Genomic DNA, 21,734 nt, shown 5'->3' on the forward strand with positions numbered 1-21,734 from the left:
TTTAATGTGTACAGTGAGCTGAGAAAATGCAGAATTTACAATATGCAACATCTAACCCCCAAGAAATTGGGTCTCCTCCTGATGCCAAGTGTAACAAGGTACATTGTGTCTCATCTGTGAGCAGTACCGGTTTGCATTTTCTAAATGTTGGCCATACTTACAGTCTGCTGCTGAATCATCTCCTCAGCTCCTTCAAAAGACTCAGTGGTGTGGCTGAAGCAGGAGGAAGACCTCCTGGCTGAGGTTTGAGCTGGAGAGCACAGCTTTCAGCCTGAGCTCAGGGAGTATCCCTTATGTTGGAGCACTCTCTGATGGCTGACCAAAACCACTCTCGCTCTTCCCAGCTGTGAGAAAAGTCAAGTGGCAAGTTTTTATCTAGGAATGGAAGTTGGAAAAGAGTTGTCTGGTGGAGGAAATGTTTGTGAGACCTCTGGAATAGGCTGTTATCTTGCAGATTAACTAATAAAAGGGTGAGATCTAGGAATCTGAGTGTCACCACTGCTGCTGATTGACTAAACAAACATTTGAACTTTGGAGTATTACTATTACATGTACAGATACTATCTCATCTAGTTTAGTTTAAAATAAGTCTGCCTAGGATTGGACTACTTGCTTAAACCTCTCCAACAGTTTTGCATCCTGACTTGGAAACAGTAGGACATATGATCTAAATACAAGGGTTAAGTGTTTAGGACAAGGGCTCCCATTGTCTGTGGATCTGTATGTCTTTTCCATTCACTGTGCATCGTTACACCAGCTGTGTCTCTAATAAGTAACTGTGTGGGCTCTCGCAGTTTAAATATTTACTTAAACATAATAGAGAACCCAAACGAAACTGAGCCACATGAGAATATCCACCTCTGATGTTTTAAGTGTAATCACAGTGGATTTGTGCAGTAGATTTGCAAACTATAAACAGATGTGTTTTGATGACTTTCTCTCCTCTGTCTGGTCTCCACTTGTAAAACACAAGTTCACAGATTAAGCTTCTCAGGGTTTTTCACCTGGGAGAAGCTACATGTCTTTCTTCCTGTTGAATTTATGGGGAGAAGTCCAAACATTGCCCTATAACTGAGTTTCACAAAAATCAGATTTGGCATCACTAGGAAAATACCTCCCCATACTGCAACCTGAGAAAGTCACTACAAATGGCCAAAGGTAGTTCCATACCCTGTTGTGGCTCAAGAAGGTCACTCCTCCAGGTCACTGCTGAGGACAGTAGATGAGTCTCACTGTTACCTCTGCTATGGTCAGAAAGGGAGCTGCAATTTTCAAAAGACATCCTAGGAGGCTGCCATTCCTGTAGTCACATTTTGCCTGTAACTCACTCTGGGCAAAGGTGAATGTCATGGGTTAGACATGAGATGGGACATTGTCATTCATAGATCAGAACCACTGATCTTCATGAAAACTCAGTGGGGCAAAGTTAAGTTTCATTACATTGTTTACAGTTTTAGGTACTAATTGCCACCATTTGAGGAATATAAATATGATTTATCTTGGTTTACAGACAGAGAAAAAGATAGGGGATTTTTGCCGCCACATATTGATCCTAAGACAGGACTATTTATTTTCTCCAGGTGACCCTATATGTGACTATAACATAAAAACATAAGAGTCAGTATAACAAACAAAATGAATTTCATTATGGGATGCACAGAATGTTTGAAGAATCATCATGTGATGGTGATAAAAACACTGCAACACTTAGGGCTGCTTTTTCTTCCTTTCATTTGAGTCCGGAATAATGCACTTCTTTCATAGTTTGTTTAAGGGAGACCAGGTTTTCTCTCTGGCACTGTTTGGTACTCTCCTTGCTACTCAGTATTACAGCATGTGGTCTTTGAAATTTGAATCCCGGCTTCTTTCTGGAGAAGCACTAACTGAAAAGGCAGCCTTTAGGGTTAGGCAGCAAAAGGTAAATTTTCAGCTCCATGAGCAGGAACTCAGTTACATGACTTGCATTACTATTAATGGGGGTCATGCTGGTAAATTCCTGTACACCACATTGCACATTTACTCATGAGTGCAGAATTGGCACAGCTAATGAAACTTGCCTTTCGGGTAGCATGTATTTCAGGACATGGGTCTGACAGGCAGAAAGAACTGCTAAGTACCCAGATGAAAATCTGGCTTTTAATTCCTTGAACATATTTCCAGAAAATAATAGTGTGAATTAATGCTGGTTAGTGTTAGCTGCTCCTACTGTTAGGGATCAGTCTTGCTCCAGTAGGATTTCATTGAGGCAAAGATCATGCCTGAAATGTCAATGTGTGTGCTGTCATGTAGTGTTGGCAATTCACTTTCTGATGCATTTTCCAAGTACTATTCACTGTCACTTTTTTTCTTTCAAACATAGGCCAGTCCACTGCTAACAGTGGCTTCTACAGTCATAAACAAATACTTTTTTTAAAAATCATTTTCAGCCCTGCTACTTTCCCAACAACGATCCCTCCTGTGCCTGAGCATCCCCTGGTGACTACCACCCTACATACTCATGGGCATCTTATACCCTTTGTTCTTGTACTATGTCCATTCCAGTGATGGCATCTTATTTCCAAAACTCTTCTCTAGCCTTTACTTTGCTAGGCTAAACATGCCAAGTCCATTTTGCCTGTTTGATATGGTAAACTTGCTCTGGCTGCTGTTCTGTGCACCTGCTGTAATTGGAAGGTATTTTTAGTAAATGAAAACAAAACTGCCCAAACATTCCATCCTGTTCAGTGTTATGAAACTTTCCTCTTATGCATCTGTGCAACAGCCCAGTGTTGTATTGCCTTTTTAACCTTTCAGTCTCACCATGGTTCCTCACTGTTTTGTAGTTAATTAGTAGGGTTTTTTATTATTTTTCATCATTTAGTGCTGAGAGTTTTCAGAGTCTGCAATAGAAATTCTTGTCATCAGATCCCAAGTTTCATGTTGTGGGATTAATTCTCTTCCATGCAACTATTCAAAGTGATTTTTTTTTTAAATGCACGATACTCTAAATATCCTTTGCATCACCAGTAACCTATATTTAACATTAATCAAAGTATTTAATGATTAAAATCTGTTCCATGATTCATTGCTGAAGGAGCTCTTAACTTGGGCTTTCTCTGATAAAGTATTTTATTTATTTCCCAATATTTCAATTATAAATCATTCCCAATGTCAGCTGTTGAGAAGATGAATAGTGCGTATTACTTGGCACATATTTTGAGATCTTGTCCCATTAATTCAGTCTGAAAAGATCTCTTTCCTTTCCCAGTAACATATTCTTGCATTTTGGGAAAAACCTGACAAATTCTGTCAAATGAGACTTTTAACATGGTCAGCAAATTACCTTGTGTTTGAACTAAGTATGGTTTGAACTGCCAATAGATTTCTTTTCATTGACTGCAATATTCCCTTTCTTCATGGTTCTGTGTGGTCATCAGAGCCCAAGAGATGCCAGAGATCTGTACTGCAATGAACAGTCAACATCTAGAGAAACACTTTTCAGTTTCTATGTTAAATAAAAGTAGAAAAAAATCAATTTGCTACTGCAGCTAGTGACTGTGAAGGAGCAGCTGCAAAGTGCTGAGTCTCATCAGGTTGCAATCATGATTAACATTGGGCAGATCCCCCCTGCTGAGGGAATAAATGCCCTGCCTTTGTCAAGGCTTCCATGTAAGAGACAATAGATTATTTCAGTGAAGCACAAGAACATAAATGTTAATCGAATCATTCCTCTGAATGAATAGAAGTAGCACCCAGAACGTAAACATTTTAATTTTGGAAGGAAAGGCTTGCCTGTCAGTTGGTTAGTTTTCCATGTATTTTTAAATTTACTTTGAAAAGCTGCTCACTAACATTGCCATCATTGCATACAATAACATTTTTAGCACTTCAAATACGTGTGTTTCCTGTCTTTCCAAGCTAGGCAGTGCCAAAGTCCAGGGAGTAACGGAAAAAATAAAATCTGCCTTAATATCACTAAAGAGAGGTCAAAACCTTGTACTGAATAACTGCCAAACTATGTGATCACACTAGTTCTTGGTAGAGGAAATGGAAAATACTTTCCAACTGAAATTGACACCAGGAAACATGTTTTAAAAATGTTTTTTATATATTGGGATACTTACCCTTAAAAATAAATGTCTCTATACAGATGATGAAAGTGGCTGTAAGTATGTTAACAAATTTATGTGTCTATAAGTGAAACAGAAAGAATTCATTTATCCCCTTACTGCTTCCTTGTTTGCTGTACAAATAAGGAATTTCAGAGCACAGTTGTGCAGTACATGTTTTAAAGCAAGTGTACAGCAAGCTACAGATGCCCAGCCATCTTCAATTTTCATATGGATGCAGCTTTTGTTGATTAACAAGCAAATATATGTTGATTGTTGATTATCCAGTAAATAAAAAAATTGTTGATTATCCAGTAAATATGTATGGATTTTCAGTGCATCTGGTCAGATCTTGCTGCCTTCATTCCTGTGGGGTGTCCCTTTGCAAAGCCAGTAGAGTTAGCTCAGTGCGTCTCTTGTACCCAAAAGTGTCCTCAGAGATCTTGCACCTGCAATAGATGAAGACCCCTCAGCTCTATATGAATATTAAACATGAAGACAGTTTTCTTACAGGATTTGCTAGTTCTTCACTGAGGCTGCTATGCTTCTGTTTGCATATGCACCTTTTTTAACAGTCGTAATGTACTTCTCCACTGGACAAATCTGTTTCTTGAGTTTCTGCACAAAAAACATCATCTCCTGTCAGTCACTCTGGAATACATCTGATCAGTGACAAAATTAGTGAAGATGATGAAGGATCTGTTTGTAGTGGAAGCACTGATGTTTGATGGCTGGTATTGAATTCCTGGTAGTCCCATAGGAAAGCCTGTCTGTTGGGATCACTGAATTTTCCCAGTCAGTAGGTGCTGAAGTGGGGAGAACACCAAGTGACAGCAGGTGATGGGCACAGTGAGCCAGTAACAGTGGAGGTGTGAAGCTGAGTGTGATAATTCCAGCCTTGTGTCTCATGTTCACCAGGGCACATTGTGATTGGGTGGGCAGGAGTTTCCTACTGCCTGGGAGAAGCAGAGGTGAGGAAAAGCCAGGGCTTTTATTGCTGCTCTAAAACACATCTTCCATGCTGCACCTGCATCTGTGTGTCTGCACCAGAGCAAGCACAGATACATCCATTATTTCTGATTGTCCAGCTCCACAGGTCTCTATTCTCCTGTAACTAGAACCTGGGGGCTTCTCAGCTGACCTAGCAATGGGCAGTGGTTTTTCATGCACTCCATCTTGTAGCTGGAACAAGCAGGTTTCATCTAAGTTCCCTCCCAGTCATCAGACAACCCCTCACTACAGCTTTTATAGAGGCCTGAACTCAGTTTCTGGTAGCCTGGACAGAGTGCAGCCATCAGAGAAAATGTGATTTAAGCCTTTAATTTAAGCTTCAGTTGTAATAATACATCATTTTAAGGTTTTCATTGCATTGAAGTGAAGAGGTGCAAAATGAGCATAATTTATTAGAATTTACTATGCAGAAGTGGGAAAACACCTGTTTGATGTGATTTGGGCCAAAGAGGTTCAGCTGTGGAAAAGACCAAAGCCACTTCTGACCACCCTGTGTATCGTACTGGGCATATGTGGACTCTGACTGAAGTCATCCATCAGAGTTTTTCCTTGCCTAAATGTCATGGGATAACCTAATTTCTGCTGTTTCATTTACATCTTCTATTTTTGTCCTCTTCGGGGGGTAGTAAGAAGTGTGTTGTTGAGCTGACGGAACCAGCATTTAAATCCCATATGTATGCAGCAGTATGACACGTGCCATTTCCTTTTTGAAGCCAAACATTGGCCGATTAGGAATTCCCCATGGGCCCTCTGGAGAGAAGGTGGCTGTGGTGACTGTGGACGACTGTGACACGGCAGTGGCCGTGCGCTTCGGGAGCCTCATTGGGAACTACACCTGTGCTGCCCAGGGCACTCAGACTGGCTCCAAAAAGTAAGGATTCCCTATATTTGTGTTTTCCACTCATTCTCTTTTTCCAGTGAAGAATTACGAGCATGCAGTCGCTGAGCACTAAACGATTAACCAGTAAGTTGAAAACCAGATATGACATAACAAGAAAAAGTAACAAAGTTTAGTTTCGGATATGGAATTGCTTCCACCATTTGAGAGTCCTGTCTTAAAAGGAGGTAGAAATAAAGGATGTAAACAAACAACCACTGAAAATCACTGGGTGTGAGAAAAGGTTTCCTGTGAAGAAAGAAAAAGAAAAAAATTAGTGCTTTTGAGTTTAAAGAGGAGGTGAACAGCAAACAACACAGGGGGATATAAAGTAATGAGTGATAGCAGAGTAACCACTGAGAGACACATTGGTGCTCTAATATCCCAAGAGAGGGGCACACTATAAAAACTGGGGCTAATCCAAATGACCAGATGATAACACTTCTCACACAGTGTGGAGTCATTTAGTAGAACCTACATCCACTAAATGTTATTAAGACTAAGATCCTCAGAGGATTTTAAGAGGGTTGGCACTAGATGATAATTAAGTCCTTATATAAAAATGTACTGCTTCTCAACCCTGTGCTGAGTGGCATCAGCCAGTCCCTGCATGACTGGGGTCAGAAAGAAGTGTCCTGTGGCTACACATTTTTCTCTAATTTTCATTTTCTTCTGCATACTAGCAACTGTTAGGGACTGGTCACTGGATTCTATATGGACATAACAGCTCCTAAGTTAAAAGTGGATGTTATTGGACTTTGATTACAAGCTCTGGAAGTGCTCATGTAGCAGAGGGAAGTGCAGCTTAACTGTGCTTATGGAAGCAGTAAGATAAAGAACAAAAGAAAACAAATTCCTTGCAAGAAATTACGAGCATTTCTTTGTTTCTTCAGATCTTTGGACCTAACTGGCCCTCTCCTCCTTGGTGGTGTCCCAAACTTGCCTGAGGATTTCCCGGTGCACAACAGGCAGTTCATTGGCTGCATGAGGAACCTCTCCATCGACAGCAAGCCCATCGACATGGCTGGTTTCATTGCCAATAATGGCACTCTGCCAGGTATGGGCAACCAGTGCCCCAAGGGTCAACACCACAAAGGTCTCTGCCACAGCTGCACGTGGGACATGGCTTAGCATGTCGAGGCTGGTACCATGAGGAGCCCCAGGAAGGGGAAGGGGACACAGGGTTCTGAAATGACCCCCTGTTAGCACTGTTGAGGGCAAAGCAGCTACGGGGCAGGGACTTCAGGTGGTGTGTGGCATCATGCTGCCACTGTGTCTCTGGCCAGACCTCATTTGTTTGAGTAATGTGCAGTCCACACCTGTGCCAGGGAGGCATACAATAGCCCGTGGCACAGGGCACACTTCCAGGATTCAGCAGCACATCAGAAAGGACTGGGCTTGTTTAGCCTTTCTGCATTGCTGGGAGTTTCAGCCAGGAATTTAGTCCTAAATTGACTTCTCCTCTTCTATTTTTAAACTACCTATTAAATGTCATTTTGCTCTGAAAGCCAGTGGGATTAGTTAATGAAAAAGACAGCACTTACAATGACTTTTTAATAAATTGTGTTTGTTCTGTAAATAAAATTCTGCAATTCCCCAAATGTGAAACTTGCTTCATGGAGCAGCCTGTTGGAAGTTCTGATTTGATTTCCAGTCCCTGGATCCCTGATCAGGATTAGTTCCAGTGATTAGGCATACAGAATGTTCTCATCATCCTAAAACTGGCTCTTACACACAAAAATGGAAAGTCCCTTCTGTCCATGCTGCTGAAGGTCTGTGTAAGAGCTAAATTGCAGTTCTAAAGTATGTTGCATTGATTGTGGATTAAGGAGGGAATCATAGCATATGCCTTTGATAGACAGACTTATCTTTGTGCATTTAACACATGATCAGCTTACATAAACTTTTGCCATACACATTTTGCTCCACTGACTTCAAAAACATATATAAAAAAAAGAAAAAACCAAACCTATAATAGTCATGTCTTCTTTTTATGTAAAAACTCAAATACAGTCATTCAGAGCCTTTTTTTTTAAATTGAAACCATACAAAGTGATGGTTTTCCTGAATTACAGGCTGTGCAGCTCAGAGGAACTATTGTGAAACCAACTGGTGCCAGAATGGAGGCACGTGCATCAACAAGTGGAACACGTACATCTGTGAGTGCCCTATGCGCTACGGGGGCAAGAACTGCGAGCAAGGTAGGCTGCACAGAGCTCTCTGTGCTTGTCATGTGTGCACATGTCACTGCCTGTCATTGCCAGCTCATAGCACCTGTGTCCACCTGTGATGATTGAGGGTAGCAGAAGATTGCACCTGAGACTGTCACCCATTATCTGTTTGAAATTATTTTAGAGATCCCGTCTGTAGTAGATGACATACTGTCATGAATAAGAGCAGCTTTCATTGATTTACTTACATAAGCAAAGTAGTTCCAAAGAACTTGGCTGTATTTAGCAATTTGTTTACTGTAAAAATGCCTGATCCTAAGCCCCTTTAAATCAGTGGAAAGAATCCTGCTGACTTTACTGGGCTTTGACTCAAACTGGGGATGAATGTGCTGTTTTAATCACTACTTTTTTGGCAAGAAGGCATTTTGTGCTAAGAGCACTTTCGGTTTTACTGGATTTCTCTTTGATTGAGCACAGGGTGCATATATGTGTAAAACCTCATTACTAAAGGATAAGGAAGGAGCAGCAGGTGAGTTTTATAGGGTGTGAAGAACTTGCAGTCTGTTTATTCCCCTAGAAGTGAGGAGTGGCCTGTGGGAAGAGTCCCATGGCAGTTGGTGCTGCAAGGTGGCTGCTCCTTTGGAGTCTTCCTGAATGCTTCCAGCAAAGAAAACATGTTTCTACTGGGCCTAGTCTAGGGAGTGGCAAATTCTCTTCACTTTCCTGAGAAGCAGTAATATTAGCTTAAGAGGAGAAGACACATGTTTAAGTTTCTGTCTTGGAGATAAAGGTTTCCAGAGTGAAGAAAAGGGAAAAGGAATGGTGGAGACCTCTTCCTATGTTCCACCCCACACAGAGCCCAGAGCTGTTATTATTGCCCTTAGCCTAGTACTTGCTTTCTGTAGCAGCTTCTCAAATAGTTTGGGCTTCCCAGGTTTGTATGAAGATCTGATTTTTCCATGTGTCTCATGTCAAGAACATTTGTTGATGAAGTTCTTATGTTTTCTTCGTGATTGGCTGTTCTCTGTGCTACTAACCCACTCTGATGTATCCTGAGGGGAGTGCCAGGGCCCAGCTGTGCTGTGTCCTGTACTGGTGTAAATGGGAGTACTGCTATCACATGCAAGGACTCCCCTTCTCTCTGTTTAACAAATGGAAATTCAAAATTTGATCAAATGTTTGTTTTATTTACTATTTTCTTATCCCAAACCCAAGACCAATCCACAAAGTCTGGGATTTAGATTATCATCTGGGAGCTGCCCTGTAGCCATCCCAGGAAACTTATTTTAAATTCAGGTGAAAGGGATGATGGCAGTCACAGCAGCACTGCCTCCCCCAGTCCCAGCTGTCACCTCTGCCTCCAGCACTGTACATTCCTGCATGTCCCCTTTGTTAATGAAAAACCCCATGTTCATGCTGATGCCTCACTTTGTGGGGTTTTTCTGACAGTTTGACGGCAGCAGGCTGCTTGGTTCTTTAATGGTATTTGTAGGCCAGTGTCCCGGTGGGAAAATTGCAAGCCAAGAAAGAAAGAGAATGTGACCAAAGATTTCAGGAGCCCAAAGTTAAAGTCAGGAGATAGAGTCAGTCACAGTTATGCTATTCTCCTGTCTTTCAAATTTCTTATTTGAATGCTCAGCTATGATCCTAAGAGCATTAGCTATTATTAGGCAGCTATTTTTTAAAAAGTCTTCCATAGAGTATTTGCAGTTTTGAGTAGGAGTGCTGCATTTCTTTAATCCCTATGGCAGTGCTGGTTCTGCTTCAGGCTAACAGAGGACAAAGACTTTGGCAAGTTACCAATTAACCTTTTTTTCATTTCCTGCTCTTCAAAAACTCTGGGATCTGGTCTACGCTAGTGAGGATGGGATGTTTTACCTTCACCACCCTCCTAGAATCTGTTAATTCACCTTCTGGCAGCTCCCCTCTCCCTTTGCTGATATATAGAAAGGAGATAAAATTAAGGAAAACTTAGTTTCACCTTTATTGTAATTTAATTCTTTTAAAATATTAGGTGTTGCAATTCTGTGAAGATCTGTGAACTGTGTCTGACTCCCTCTTGGATGGCCAGTGTCATTGCACTAGCCTTGGGCTAGACCTAAACATAAGCTTCCGCCTGTCCAGCACCCACACTGCAGGTGACGTCCCAAAAGTGGGATGTTTCCCCAGGCCCTCTGTCTCCACAGGGAATGGCCCTCATGTGTTTCTGCTGACCTGTTGAGTGCAGGACTCTCTTTAGAGTGAGCATAGATACTCGGGCAGTGGTTCAAGTGGCAAACCCTGAGCACAGGATCAGTTTGCATTGCTGCACCACCCATGGCAGGGGGTCCTGGGAAGCATGTGGACCTCTGTGGTGACAGGGGAGGTCAGGTCCCATCTGGGGACAGTGGACGTGCCACCCCTCCATGGACACTCCTGGTCCCAGCCATGAGGAAGGGCTGGGGGGAAGAGGGAGGTCAGAGGGGACTGACAAATGGGGATTTCTATTTAACTAGCAGGGAAAGGTGCACCCTGGCCCCAGGGAAGGGAGGGAGGCTGGGAGAAGGTGTGGGAAGGGAACGGTATTTGCAAGTACAGAAAGTCACCACCAGTGAGAAAAGGAAGAAGGTGGCTAATTGCCATGCCAGTCCAGTTCTCCCAGGATCAAAGGCAAAATGCTTGCGCACAACATTCCCAGCCTTCAGCAGGTGGGAATCCCACAAGTTTGCATCCTGCCTCTGCACTCCAGAGGCAGATGGGCTCAAAAATCTCAGCAACAGCCTAGAAAACCAGCAGCACAGTTGGAAGCTGAGGTTATTGTGAAGGTCAGCAGAGTAGGGGAGGAAGGCAAAGGCTGACTTTTGCACAGGTGGAGTAAGAGAAAATAATCCTGCTCAACACTGATGTCCTGGCTACTTTTACATTGATGTGGTGCAGTGTGGGCTGATGAATTGTGCCCTAGCCCAGAATTGTGCCCTGGCCCAGACAGCCAGAATTCAAGTACTGCATTCAACTTTTAAGCAACCTGAGACATCTGTATCTGGTGACAACCTTTTTTAAAGTTGCCATCTGGTTTTCAAGAGCAGGCTGTGCTGCAGTTGTTCCACCATATGCCCTCTCTGGCAAAGGTGAGAGCGCAGGCTGGAGCAGGAGGGAGGAGGGCTGTCCCTTGGGACTGCCTGCCCTTGGCCTGATGTGCGGTGGCTGGGTAACCACATCTTAAGGAAGGGCAAGTCAAGTTCCACCTCTGGCTTGACTAGTGGTAGCCCAGTAGTCTCTGACTTTTTGTTTCTTACAATTAGGAAGCTAAAGGGCTTGCACTTTACTCTAACCCCTGCACTTCACTCCTCACCCCAGTCTTTCCCTTTGTAGACATCAGCAAGGCAGACATATGAGAATTTGAGGTTTGGCTTTATTCCTCAAAAAATGCAACCTCACATCAACTTTCCCCCATTTTCTGGTATGGTGTCATCCCTCAACCTTTTTCTAAGGACTTACACATATACACATAGTACATAGTAACACATATGCATTTGTATATACATGATCTACTACAAAAACTCCAGAAAGTGTCAGCAGATGTGGTAGTGTGGAGCAGAAGGGGAAAGACTATTAAGCCCTGTGATTTCCCTGACTGACATGGACTCAGCACATGATGAAATAAAAGCCTGGGTGCTAATCTGTGGTGGTTGTAAGCAGTCTCTAAGGCCTGCTTCCACTGGCAAAAAGCTGCCATGAACTTCACCAACATGCCCATAAGCAAGGATGTCAGGAAGGGGCTGACTGTAGGTCTCCTACAAGGTTCCACACATGGTGGAGGTGTCATATGAGGTGTTGCAAATAGCACAGATTTCCCATGGCTTAATTTATGCTTCTAATCAATGGGATCAACTAATCCATGGGACTGTAGCTCCTGTTACCCAGGGTAACAACTTTAAAAGTCCAAGGGGATGGGTGTTCCTCTATTTTCCACCAGCAAAGTGCTTTCTTTTGAGGGCTGTCGTTGGTGTCACCCTGTAGGAGCTGTGCTTGTGCAAGGTTAGAGAGGGGGGCAATTTTGCAGCTGTCACCTCAGGATATTTAAGGCTGGTGATTTAGGCAATTCCACACAAACTTTCTCCCAGTGAAAAGGCTGTGTAGCTGGGGCAGCTGAATAATCTGGCCCTGGAGTATTCACAATTAATTCATATTTCCTGTTGCCTCCCAGCCTTTTCCTGTGTTTAATCTGTTAATTAGAAGCAGGTAATCAAGGTTGTGTTGAAAACATCTGAAGCAACTGTTGCCCTCATACTTCCTGCTCTGTCCACCCACTCACCAGCAGAACTATATCAGCAGAGATCCTGAGCTTCCCTTTCTAGGAACAGCTCTCATGTGGGTAATGCCATAGCAGTGTGGAGGTGCTGCTTTTGAGTACAGACACCAAGATGCCTACCCACAACCAGGGTAGGCTGTGAATTTGCAGTATTATCAACTGTTTCACAGTAGCTACCCTAGACCAGCTCTTCATCCATGGTAGATTGAATGTAGTTCAGTGGAAGAGGGATGAGCTCCCTGTGACATAGCATCATTTTTCCTCTTCACATTTGTCCTGAAGGATAAAAACTGTTTCTGTTGTGTATTCTGATTCACAGCAATGCCTTCTCCTCAGCGTTTCAGTGGTGAGAGCATTATCATTTGGAGTGACCTTGACATCACCATCTCTGTGCCATGGTACATTGGGCTGATGTTCAGAACCAGGAAAGTCAATGGCATGTTAATGCAAGCCAATGCTGGGGCTGCATCCAAGATCAACATTCAGGTAAAGTGGTTTTTGGTTAGAAAAAATTAATACTCCCCCAGCAGTGGATATGGCCAGATGAACTACACAGCTCCATCCACCTAGCTAAATGCCTGTCAGTAAAAACATATCATTACTTTAGCCTTTTACAACGATCAAAAAGTGCATGATCAAAATATCATTATAAAAATCATATCAATTTAAGATTATTTTTCTAGTCAGAGGTAGTAGTGGGCATTAATATAGATGTAAAAAATGGATCTTTTCCTTTGGGGGTTTTTTGCCCATAAGGGAAGCTGGAGTCTGAATGTCCAAAATTATATACAAGGAGTTCTTGCAAGCATTCCCATCTTTACTTTTTGAGCTTTTTTTCCTTTTGCGTTTTCTTAGGAAATACTGTTGTCTTGCCCTCCACCTCCTTCTGCATCAAGTACAAATATGTAGCAAAAAAAGACATGGTTGTTTTTTTTTTCCCAACAGATACTGAACAACTATGTGCAGTTTGAAGTGTACAGTGGCCTGAGCCAGGTTGCTAGTTTGAAGATGAGCCAGTCACGGGTCAGTGATGGGGAATGGCATCATTTATTAGTAGAGCTGAAGAGTGCAAAAGATGGTAAAGATCTCAAGTACCTTGCTGTCATGTCCTTGGACTATGGGATGTACCAGGTAAGGCAGCATAGAAACTTTGCTACTGAGCAGTGCACAAATGCTTTCAGGAGAAACCAGGATAGAGGACTGTGGACAAGTACTTATGCTGTGAGACATGTTCTGCAGTGATTTATGCCTAATCAATGATATTAATTTATTAAGCTTTATGATACTATATCTTACAAAGAAGTCGTAAAAAGACACATTCCAATGTCTGGCTCCTCACAGCTTTGGTATTTTTATGTAATCTGTCAGCTACTGCTTGAGAGGATGATAGTGCTTCTTATCAGCTGTCGTTTTCCTCACAGAGCACTGTGCAGATTGGAAATCAACTACCTGGATTGAAAATGAAAAGCATCATTGTGGGAGGTGTTTCTGGAGACCAAGTCTCTGTTCAGCAGGGATTTTATGGATGTATGCAGGTATGAAATAAAAAGTGTAGCAATAAATTTTGAACTCATGAGAAAATCCCTGGTGAAAATGTGGGAGATTTCTTTTTCATCCACCCTCAAACATTTCTGTTTTCCCCATAAAAATTATCTAAGAATCAAAGTATCAAAGGCTACCCACTTTGCCAGATACAAATGTGATCACATAAGGGAAAAATATTTGAAAAAAAAATCTGGGTTTGGCTTATCAGGTGATTTCTTTAAAATGTAGCCTCATTGATTGATGAAAATAGTGAAACACATAATACTGTACTCTGAAAAGAGACTCTAATTTTAAAATAATTGTCTTTTGTCACCAGGGAGTAAGAATGGGAGAGACATCTACAAACATAGCAACACTCAACATGAAACAGGCTATCAAGATCAACGTAAGGGAGGGCTGTGAAGTGGATAACCCTTGTGATTCCAACCCATGTCCCCAGCACAGCTACTGCAGTGACGACTGGGACAGCTACTCCTGTGTCTGTGACCCAGGTAACCTGCTGGCACTTGTACAGGAGCTGGATCACACCTCCTTGAGCTCATCAGAAGCAGCACTGCAGCAGCAGCGTGCTGGCAAAGTGTTCATCTTCTGATTCTTCCTCTTCCAATCAGTATTACCCTTCTCACTCTTACTGTAGCACCCTGGAAGCTGCACTCCTGGGCTAAGAATCCAGGCAATGTATCCAGCAAACAGAAAGACAGTCTCTGATCCAAAAAATTCCTGTGCATCTCCCCTTTCCTTTTAATTTTTTTTTCTCAGCCTTTTCTGCTGTTGAATTTCAGTCTCTCACTCTGCATCCTAATCAAGATACTTTGAATGTTTTCTCTGTTTTGGAGCACGTAGCCAGCATATGCTGTCAGCGCCCAGCACAGTCACCTCCCATACATGCAGCAAGAGAATACAAAACTATTTGTAGCACATAGCCCAGATATAAAACTGGGAACCAAAGGCACAAGGGTGCCTCAAGCATGGTAACAGACTGTCAGAAAGAATGGCTTACTATCATTTTGTTTGAGAGGGAAAAGAGTGCTTCGTTTCTGACAGTATCTCAGGGAGAATCTACTGATTATCAAAGATGTGTTGTTAGTGTATAAGCTTAAGACAGACAGTCTTTTGGAGACATGCAAATCATAAATTACAATGGTTGCTGTAATTTTCTTACCTTGTCTCCCCAGGGTACTTTGGGAGAGACTGTGTTGATGTATGCAACTTGAACCCATGTGAGCATGTCTCCACATGCGTGCACAAACCTAGCTCGTCCCACGGCTACACCTGTGAGTGTGGACAAAGCTACTACGGACAGTACTGCGAAAGCAAGTAAGAGAATTATTTTGTTCTTGGTTTCTTGATCCTGCCAGGAAGCTCTTCACCTAAGGCAGCAGTCCTTCCACTTCCTGTTCTGCTCCGATAAACTTTCCTGTTACAATTTGAGTGGTATTTTAGGCTCCATTGCCTTTTGGCATTCCTGAACTCTTCCCAGAAACTAGACATGTTATTCAGGAGCCACTTTGCTTCATCAGCTGCTCAGGGGCTCAACCAGTTCTGCTGTGTTGCACAGCACTGCATCTCACCTGTACTTTGTGGTGGGCTTGGCCTGACTTTGCTCTGCATCTCTCCTCCAGCTTCCCCAGCACAGAGAGCAATGCACCAGTTTGGTGGCCTCTAGCAAGATAGTCTCTTGGCAGTGTAGGTCCAATCCCTGGGCTGGCAAAGAGCCATCTCTTCTGGACAGTCTGGGGCCTGTGTCTGTTGCTTTGTGGGAGAAACGTGCTGATTCCCTCATCAGCAGCTTCCTGGTCCCTGATAAGCATTCAGCAACCAGCCTTATCCCAGAGGCGGCACTTTGATTTACTGTAATATGGGCCATTCATGATGTGCAAATGAAGTGCATTTGTCTGCCTGTTTAGGAATGGCTCATGTGATGTTTCCTTCCCTTTGAAAACTGCAAGCTTCTTCCTCTGCCTTTTGTAGTGTGGGCTTGCAAATGTTGGCCATGCTGTTGCCAGATTTGTCTTTCATTCCTCTGGATTAGCGACACAGAGACATTGTCCCTTGTCATTATCTGCTGGCATGTGTCAAGTGCAACATTGTGGTTTTCATATTCTAAAGCACAGAAGTACAAACCTACCAATTACCATAAATAAAATTGGCATTGGTCTTCAAAACAGATGGAAATAGCTTTTCTTTCCTAAAAATGAGCAGCAGGGAGGGGATACCTTGTGCATTTCCAGGATCCCAGTCTCAGAGCCCTTGTCCTTCAGGCTATTGCTTGGCAAAGACTCCCAGATATCAGAGAATCAGAGCACTAGCCAGAATTAGTGTTGGAGCATCTGTGGGATAACCAGCTCAGAGGCTCACCCAGATGAAATAGTCCCAGTGAGAATGGGGGTTTTCCTTCAGCAGGGGTGGCCTTTGGTTTGCTGCATAGCTTCCAGTGCTGCTGCACTCAGTCTGAATCATAGCCTTTGATCCACAGTCCAGATCCAAGCTCCCATCCTTCCCTCTTCCATGTCTCCAGCCATGTGTCCTCTGTCTCTTCTGAGGCAGACCAGAGCTTTTAAGACCTTGTAGTGACAGTCTGAGAAAGCCAGGTTGGCTGAAAGTGGCTTTTCTTTATAGGATGAGCTTGCAGACAGCTTTGCACCTGAACTGGTGTCCCTGTGGGCTGGGGCAGGGTGGGGATGGGGAGTGGGATGTAAAGTGTTGGGGAGCTGTACTCCAAGGCAGTTTGTGGTGGTAGATAAACCAGGGCACAGGCTCAGAGCCACCTGCTCTTGAAAGTACTTAGAAAAACATTCTCTCTAGGTTTTCATAGCACTGATATTCTAAATTTTCCCATACTATACTATATTTATATTTATATATATTGATTGTTGCTTCAGATACATTACTGCCTGTAAGCTAATAAGGTTGAGTGCAGATTTGGTCCAAAGCTTTATTTTCACCCTTTTTAAGAGGGAACTTAAAATAACTTTCTTTCCATTTTATTTTCTTTAATAGGATCGACCTACCTTGTCCCAGAGGTTGGTGGGGAAATCCCATCTGTGGCCCATGTAATTGTGAGACTAGTAAAGGATTTGATTCTGATTGCAATAAGACCAATGGAGAATGCCACTGCAAGGTAAGCAAAAGAAGCCAGTCTCAAGTCAAAACTTCTTTAGTTTAAAAAGAAACTGTACCACTAATAATTACAAGTGAGTATCTGATACAAAGTACACAGAGTTGTGCTTTGTATCACATATATATGTATGTGCACAGTGGAGTTAATCATTACCCAAAACATTTTGCTGGCACCACCCTTCTCCAAATCATACTGTACAGCTCTTATCTTATTTGTGTTTGGAAAAGCAAGCCGAGAGGATGAAAGCCTGGCTCTGATCTCTGAAGTGCAGCCTGGTTTATCAGGGGAGATCAGGCCGGGGTGCAGAGGAGTGTCAGTGGGGTTTTGTGCATCACAAATGAGTAATGGCCATGAAACAGCTCGGGCCAGCTGGCTGAAGCTCTCCCCTGTGCTATGGCCAGCAAGAGGCCTGGCAGCTGGAGAGAGCTGCAGGGCTAAATGCTTTCCTCATCTCTGGACAGGCAGGGACAGATGGGGGACATGGGAGGGGAGGCACCTCGTCATGAAGGTTTTACAAAGGACTTCTCACAATGGGTTTTAAAGTGGCTTGAATGACATCAGAGGAGCTGGGCTTGTGCAGACTGGCGGCTGTGAATCTGGCCCCCTGCTCCTTTCCAAAATGCCAGCAGGACACACAGTGACTGTTGCATGAAATGGAGTCAGTGGGGTGCCAGCTCTGGCTCTTGTGCAATCCTAACGCCTCAGATCAAATGCATGTACTGAGGCGATTTGAATATGGGATCATTGCGTGCTCTCCACCCTCTACGTGAAACACAAATGCACAGTGCGGGAAGTTCCCTTAGTGGCTCGTTCATGCCATACAAGATAAGAATTGCAAAGCTGAGAAAACTGTAAATCCGCCAAGAATATGTTTGGTGGGCACTTGCAACAAGTGCCCGAGGAGTAATGTGGGCCCTGTGGCTCCGCTGCAAATGGCAACACAAACCCTGGGTCTCTGATAATAGTAACGTAACTTTTGTCTGTGCTCTGCAAAGTGAGCCCTTTTATGATGTACATGCCGCTACAGCAGGTTTCAGAAATGTAACCAGTTTGGAACTCAAAAACCTTGTGTCTATCATGTTGGTTTTTCTAGGCCAATTACTACAGGCCCCAAAGCAGCGACACCTGCTACCCCTGCGACTGCTTCCCATCTGGCTCCCACACCGGCGCGCCTGCGACATGGAGACGGGACAGTGTCCCTGCAAGCCAGGCGTCATCGGGCGCCAGTGCAACCGCTGCGACAACCCCTTTGCAGAGGTCACCGTGAGGGGCTGCGAAGGTACCTCGGCCTGGCCGTGCTGCCCAGCCATGCTGCCCAGCCTTGCTGCCCAGCCCTGCGGCCCAGCCATGCTGCCCGGCCATGTGGGACCAGAGCCACTGGCAGTGCACAGATGGGGACACTGTGGGGACACTCCTGGGCCGCTGTGAGCCCAGCAGCACTGCTCTGGCAGTAGGGGCAATGGGGGCTGCAGCAGCCTGAACGTACACCTCTCCTCCCAGATATGTGCCAGTGTGACTCATGGGGGCTGAGGAAATGGAAAAAAAGCTCTTATCTCTATAATTTTTCTCATATGGAAATGTAGCCAGCTGAGGTGGAGTAGGGGGAGCAAAAGACTAGCAGCGGCTTTTCCTTAAACCCAAGTTCATCTGCCAGGGCAGTGGTGGATTGCTGAGCTGCAGCTGAAGAGGCTGGTGAGAGCCCTCACGCCTTTTGCCCACAGAGGCACCGTGCCGTGCGCCTCATGCACTTTGCCTTCCTTCCCCACCTTGCCCATCCTGCCTTTCCTCTCACCCACCCACCCACCCACTGTCCTCCTGTGATCAGCACAAAGCTGCTGCAACAGCAGTGTGTGGGCAAAATAAAGGAGAAATGTTTTCCCACAATAAAGGAGCAAGCAGAGATAGGCAGAGCCAAAATCCAGAGCCCCATAATCATCCCGAGCTCTCCTCTGCCTGTACCTGTCTGTCCAATCTGTTGGATAAGGAGCAACTGATGGGTTCCAGCTTGGAAGGCACTGCAGAGGACAGGTATCCTGACAGGGCTTTGGAATTACAGGAAGGTCCTTCAGGCAGGTTGAAATGTCTCACTGCTATGATTTTTATCTTGTCAGAAAAATTGCATCATTTCTTTTTCTGCTTTCAGTAATTTATAATGGCTGTCCCAAAGCTTTCGAGGCTGGTATTTGGTGGCCACAGACCAAGTTTGGCCAGCCAGCTGCTGTGCCTTGTCCTAAGGGCTCAGTGGGTAAGTTTCCTGGGTAAATAATTACCTACTTTATCTGTGTGCCTCTCTCTCTTTTTTTTTTTTCCAAAGTGTACATAGGGAATAGCATTAATTCATTTGGTCTAGAGTCTGCAGCATAGCTTATATATCATAAGCAGAAAAGTATAGCTAGCTGAAATCAAATACATTTGGAATGCTAGCAATAAATAAATTCAACAGTACAGCAGATAAACATGCATAAAGCACAGAAGCTATATATTTTCAAAAAAGCAGAGCCTAATTTTCTATTTATCAAGCAATTCTTTCACATGTAACTTTCAGTTTCTAGTGACTTATAAGTGTTCTTTAGCCATACAGTTCCTCTGGGCAAAGATAAAATTAGGACAATCATATTCCTGATGACTGCTTTACTAGGGTTGCAACCTACTAAAGCTAAGAGTTGCAACAAAACTCACATTTTTCCACACAATATCTTTTCCATAAGCAAAACAGCTGAAAAACACCTTTTATAAACCAGATGAGCTATGTTGTTTTGTACAACAGGCAAATGACAATTTGCTTTTTCATATATGTCTCTGAAAACATGTATTAGATTTTTGAAAATAGAGTTCCCAATCTTTTCCAAAGGCTGTTCTGTGGGAAGTGAAAACTCTGTCTTGGTTCTGGACCTGCTAACTCTCTGCTATGAGTTTTTCTTAGGCTCAGGGAGTTATAAATAGTTGTGTGACTGCCCCAAATATTTCTAGGAAGAGGCCACTGCTTATAGATGTGCAGAAGATTTGTGGTCAACCTAGCTCCTGTTCTAAAGATGCTAGGAGATAGAATTTTTTTTTAGGTGAAGAATATTTTCGTGATTAAGCAGTATAAAGCTGAATTAAAATGAGTTTTCTGCACTGTTCTTGAAGTGGTTCACCCAAGCGTCTCTTCTAGGCAATGTTGCTTATAGTAATTGCACGTTCTAAGCAAATTTTACAAATTGTTCAAAGAAGTAAGCCTTATAATAATGAATATTCAGACTAAGAACCTGAGGCTTAATTGTATTCACCTAATAATGGAAGAGAAATAATATAATTAGATACAGTAAAATTAATTATAGTTCTTATTTATATATTGGTAATTAAATGGCTTAGACATATGCAGTATGTTATGTGCAAATTAACTAGCACAAATGTCAATTTTGAATTAGATTACTTGCAATTCATGGTGAAGGATCCTCAGCCAAGAATTGCACTTTAAAATTATTTGACAAATAGTACAAAATATAATAGACTAAATTAAACAGTAAGCTGCTCCCAGTCCATTTACAAGTGGCAAAAAGGCAATTATGCATGTTAGTCAAAGTGTTTAGCACATGCAGATGTGTGGGCATGTGTTGATGTGAATACAGCAATTGTCCAGGAGGTCTTCCTATATATAGGCTATTGCACAGGAATCTCAGTAGGGGTTGGTTTTCAGGAATACTTAGGAAGTGCAGAGTACTTCTCTTTTTTGGTATAAAGAAATGAATTAAGTAGTTTGAAAACAATCTGGCAGTGAGGCTGAGAGCAGCTGGGCCGAGCTTGCAGTTTAGCTGACTTCTCTCCAAAGCCTGGCGAAAGCAATTCCTGAAGATTAGTAGTCCTTAACTTTTCTCTCACAGGAATCCCCGTTGGGACATTGAAATACATGTGTAGCTTTGAGCAACTTAAAAATGTAGGAAATCTGAAAGTCTAGGATGGTTGAAATCTATGAATATTTACCCTGCACAATTCAGAAAATTGTTTGCTATTCATGCTTTGTTTTCTTCAGGAAATGCGGTTCGCCATTGTAACATTGAGAAGGGCTGGCTGCCTCCTGAGCTTTTCAACTGCACCACCAACACTTTTGTGGATCTAAAAATCATGGTAAGCTGGGTTTTCTCAGTTTTCCCTTTATTTTGTAAATAATGACCAGTTTAGACTCCAGTTTGATATCCTTGCACTCAGTCTTTTGACTTCAACCTTGAACAGCCTCATTTTCCATTAGGACCCTGGTGCTTTTCTGGCTCTCAGTTACATCTGTCATTGAGTTTTGTTGCCAACTCTTTCTCAAGACAAACAAAATTTTGACCGAACAATTTGTGTGCCAAAAATCCCTAAATTGTGATTGTAACTAGAATGAAAAAAACAATATATAATTGGATTTTTTCTTCCTTTTTATCTGATTCAGAATGAGAAGTTACACCACAATGAGACCAGGTTGGATGGAGATAAAACCATACGGATCGTGAGAGCACTGCAGAATGCCACCAAATATACACACAGCTTGTATGGCAATGATGTGAGGACAGCTTACCAGATCATGATACGGGTCCTCCAGTATGAGAGCCAGCAGCAAGGGTTTGACTTGGCAGCCACGAGGGATGTGGAATTCAATGAGGTAAGAGAA

At 43.0% G+C, this 21,734-nt stretch overlaps 1 protein-coding gene across 1 annotated transcript in view; it reads left to right on the forward strand.

Moving 5' to 3' along the window:
- Window positions 1-21,734, forward strand: part of CELSR1 (cadherin EGF LAG seven-pass G-type receptor 1) — a 163,607-nt gene that overhangs the window by 109,742 nt on the left and 32,131 nt on the right. Inside the window, 14 exon segments of the mRNA XM_030959311.1 lie at window positions 5,813-5,970; window positions 6,870-7,033; window positions 8,052-8,177; window positions 12,758-12,924; window positions 13,384-13,569; window positions 13,860-13,973; window positions 14,300-14,474; window positions 15,159-15,300; window positions 16,984-17,104; window positions 18,198-18,269; window positions 18,272-18,383; window positions 19,248-19,349; window positions 21,117-21,211; window positions 21,516-21,725. Coding sequence (XP_030815171.1) covers window positions 5,813-5,970; window positions 6,870-7,033; window positions 8,052-8,177; window positions 12,758-12,924; window positions 13,384-13,569; window positions 13,860-13,973; window positions 14,300-14,474; window positions 15,159-15,300; window positions 16,984-17,104; window positions 18,198-18,269; window positions 18,272-18,383; window positions 19,248-19,349; window positions 21,117-21,211; window positions 21,516-21,725 — 1,944 coding nt within the window.

The sequence above is a fragment of the Camarhynchus parvulus genome, chromosome 1A, assembly GCF_901933205.1.
Source record: "Camarhynchus parvulus chromosome 1A, STF_HiC, whole genome shotgun sequence".
NCBI classification, from domain to species: domain Eukaryota; kingdom Metazoa; phylum Chordata; class Aves; order Passeriformes; family Thraupidae; genus Camarhynchus; species Camarhynchus parvulus.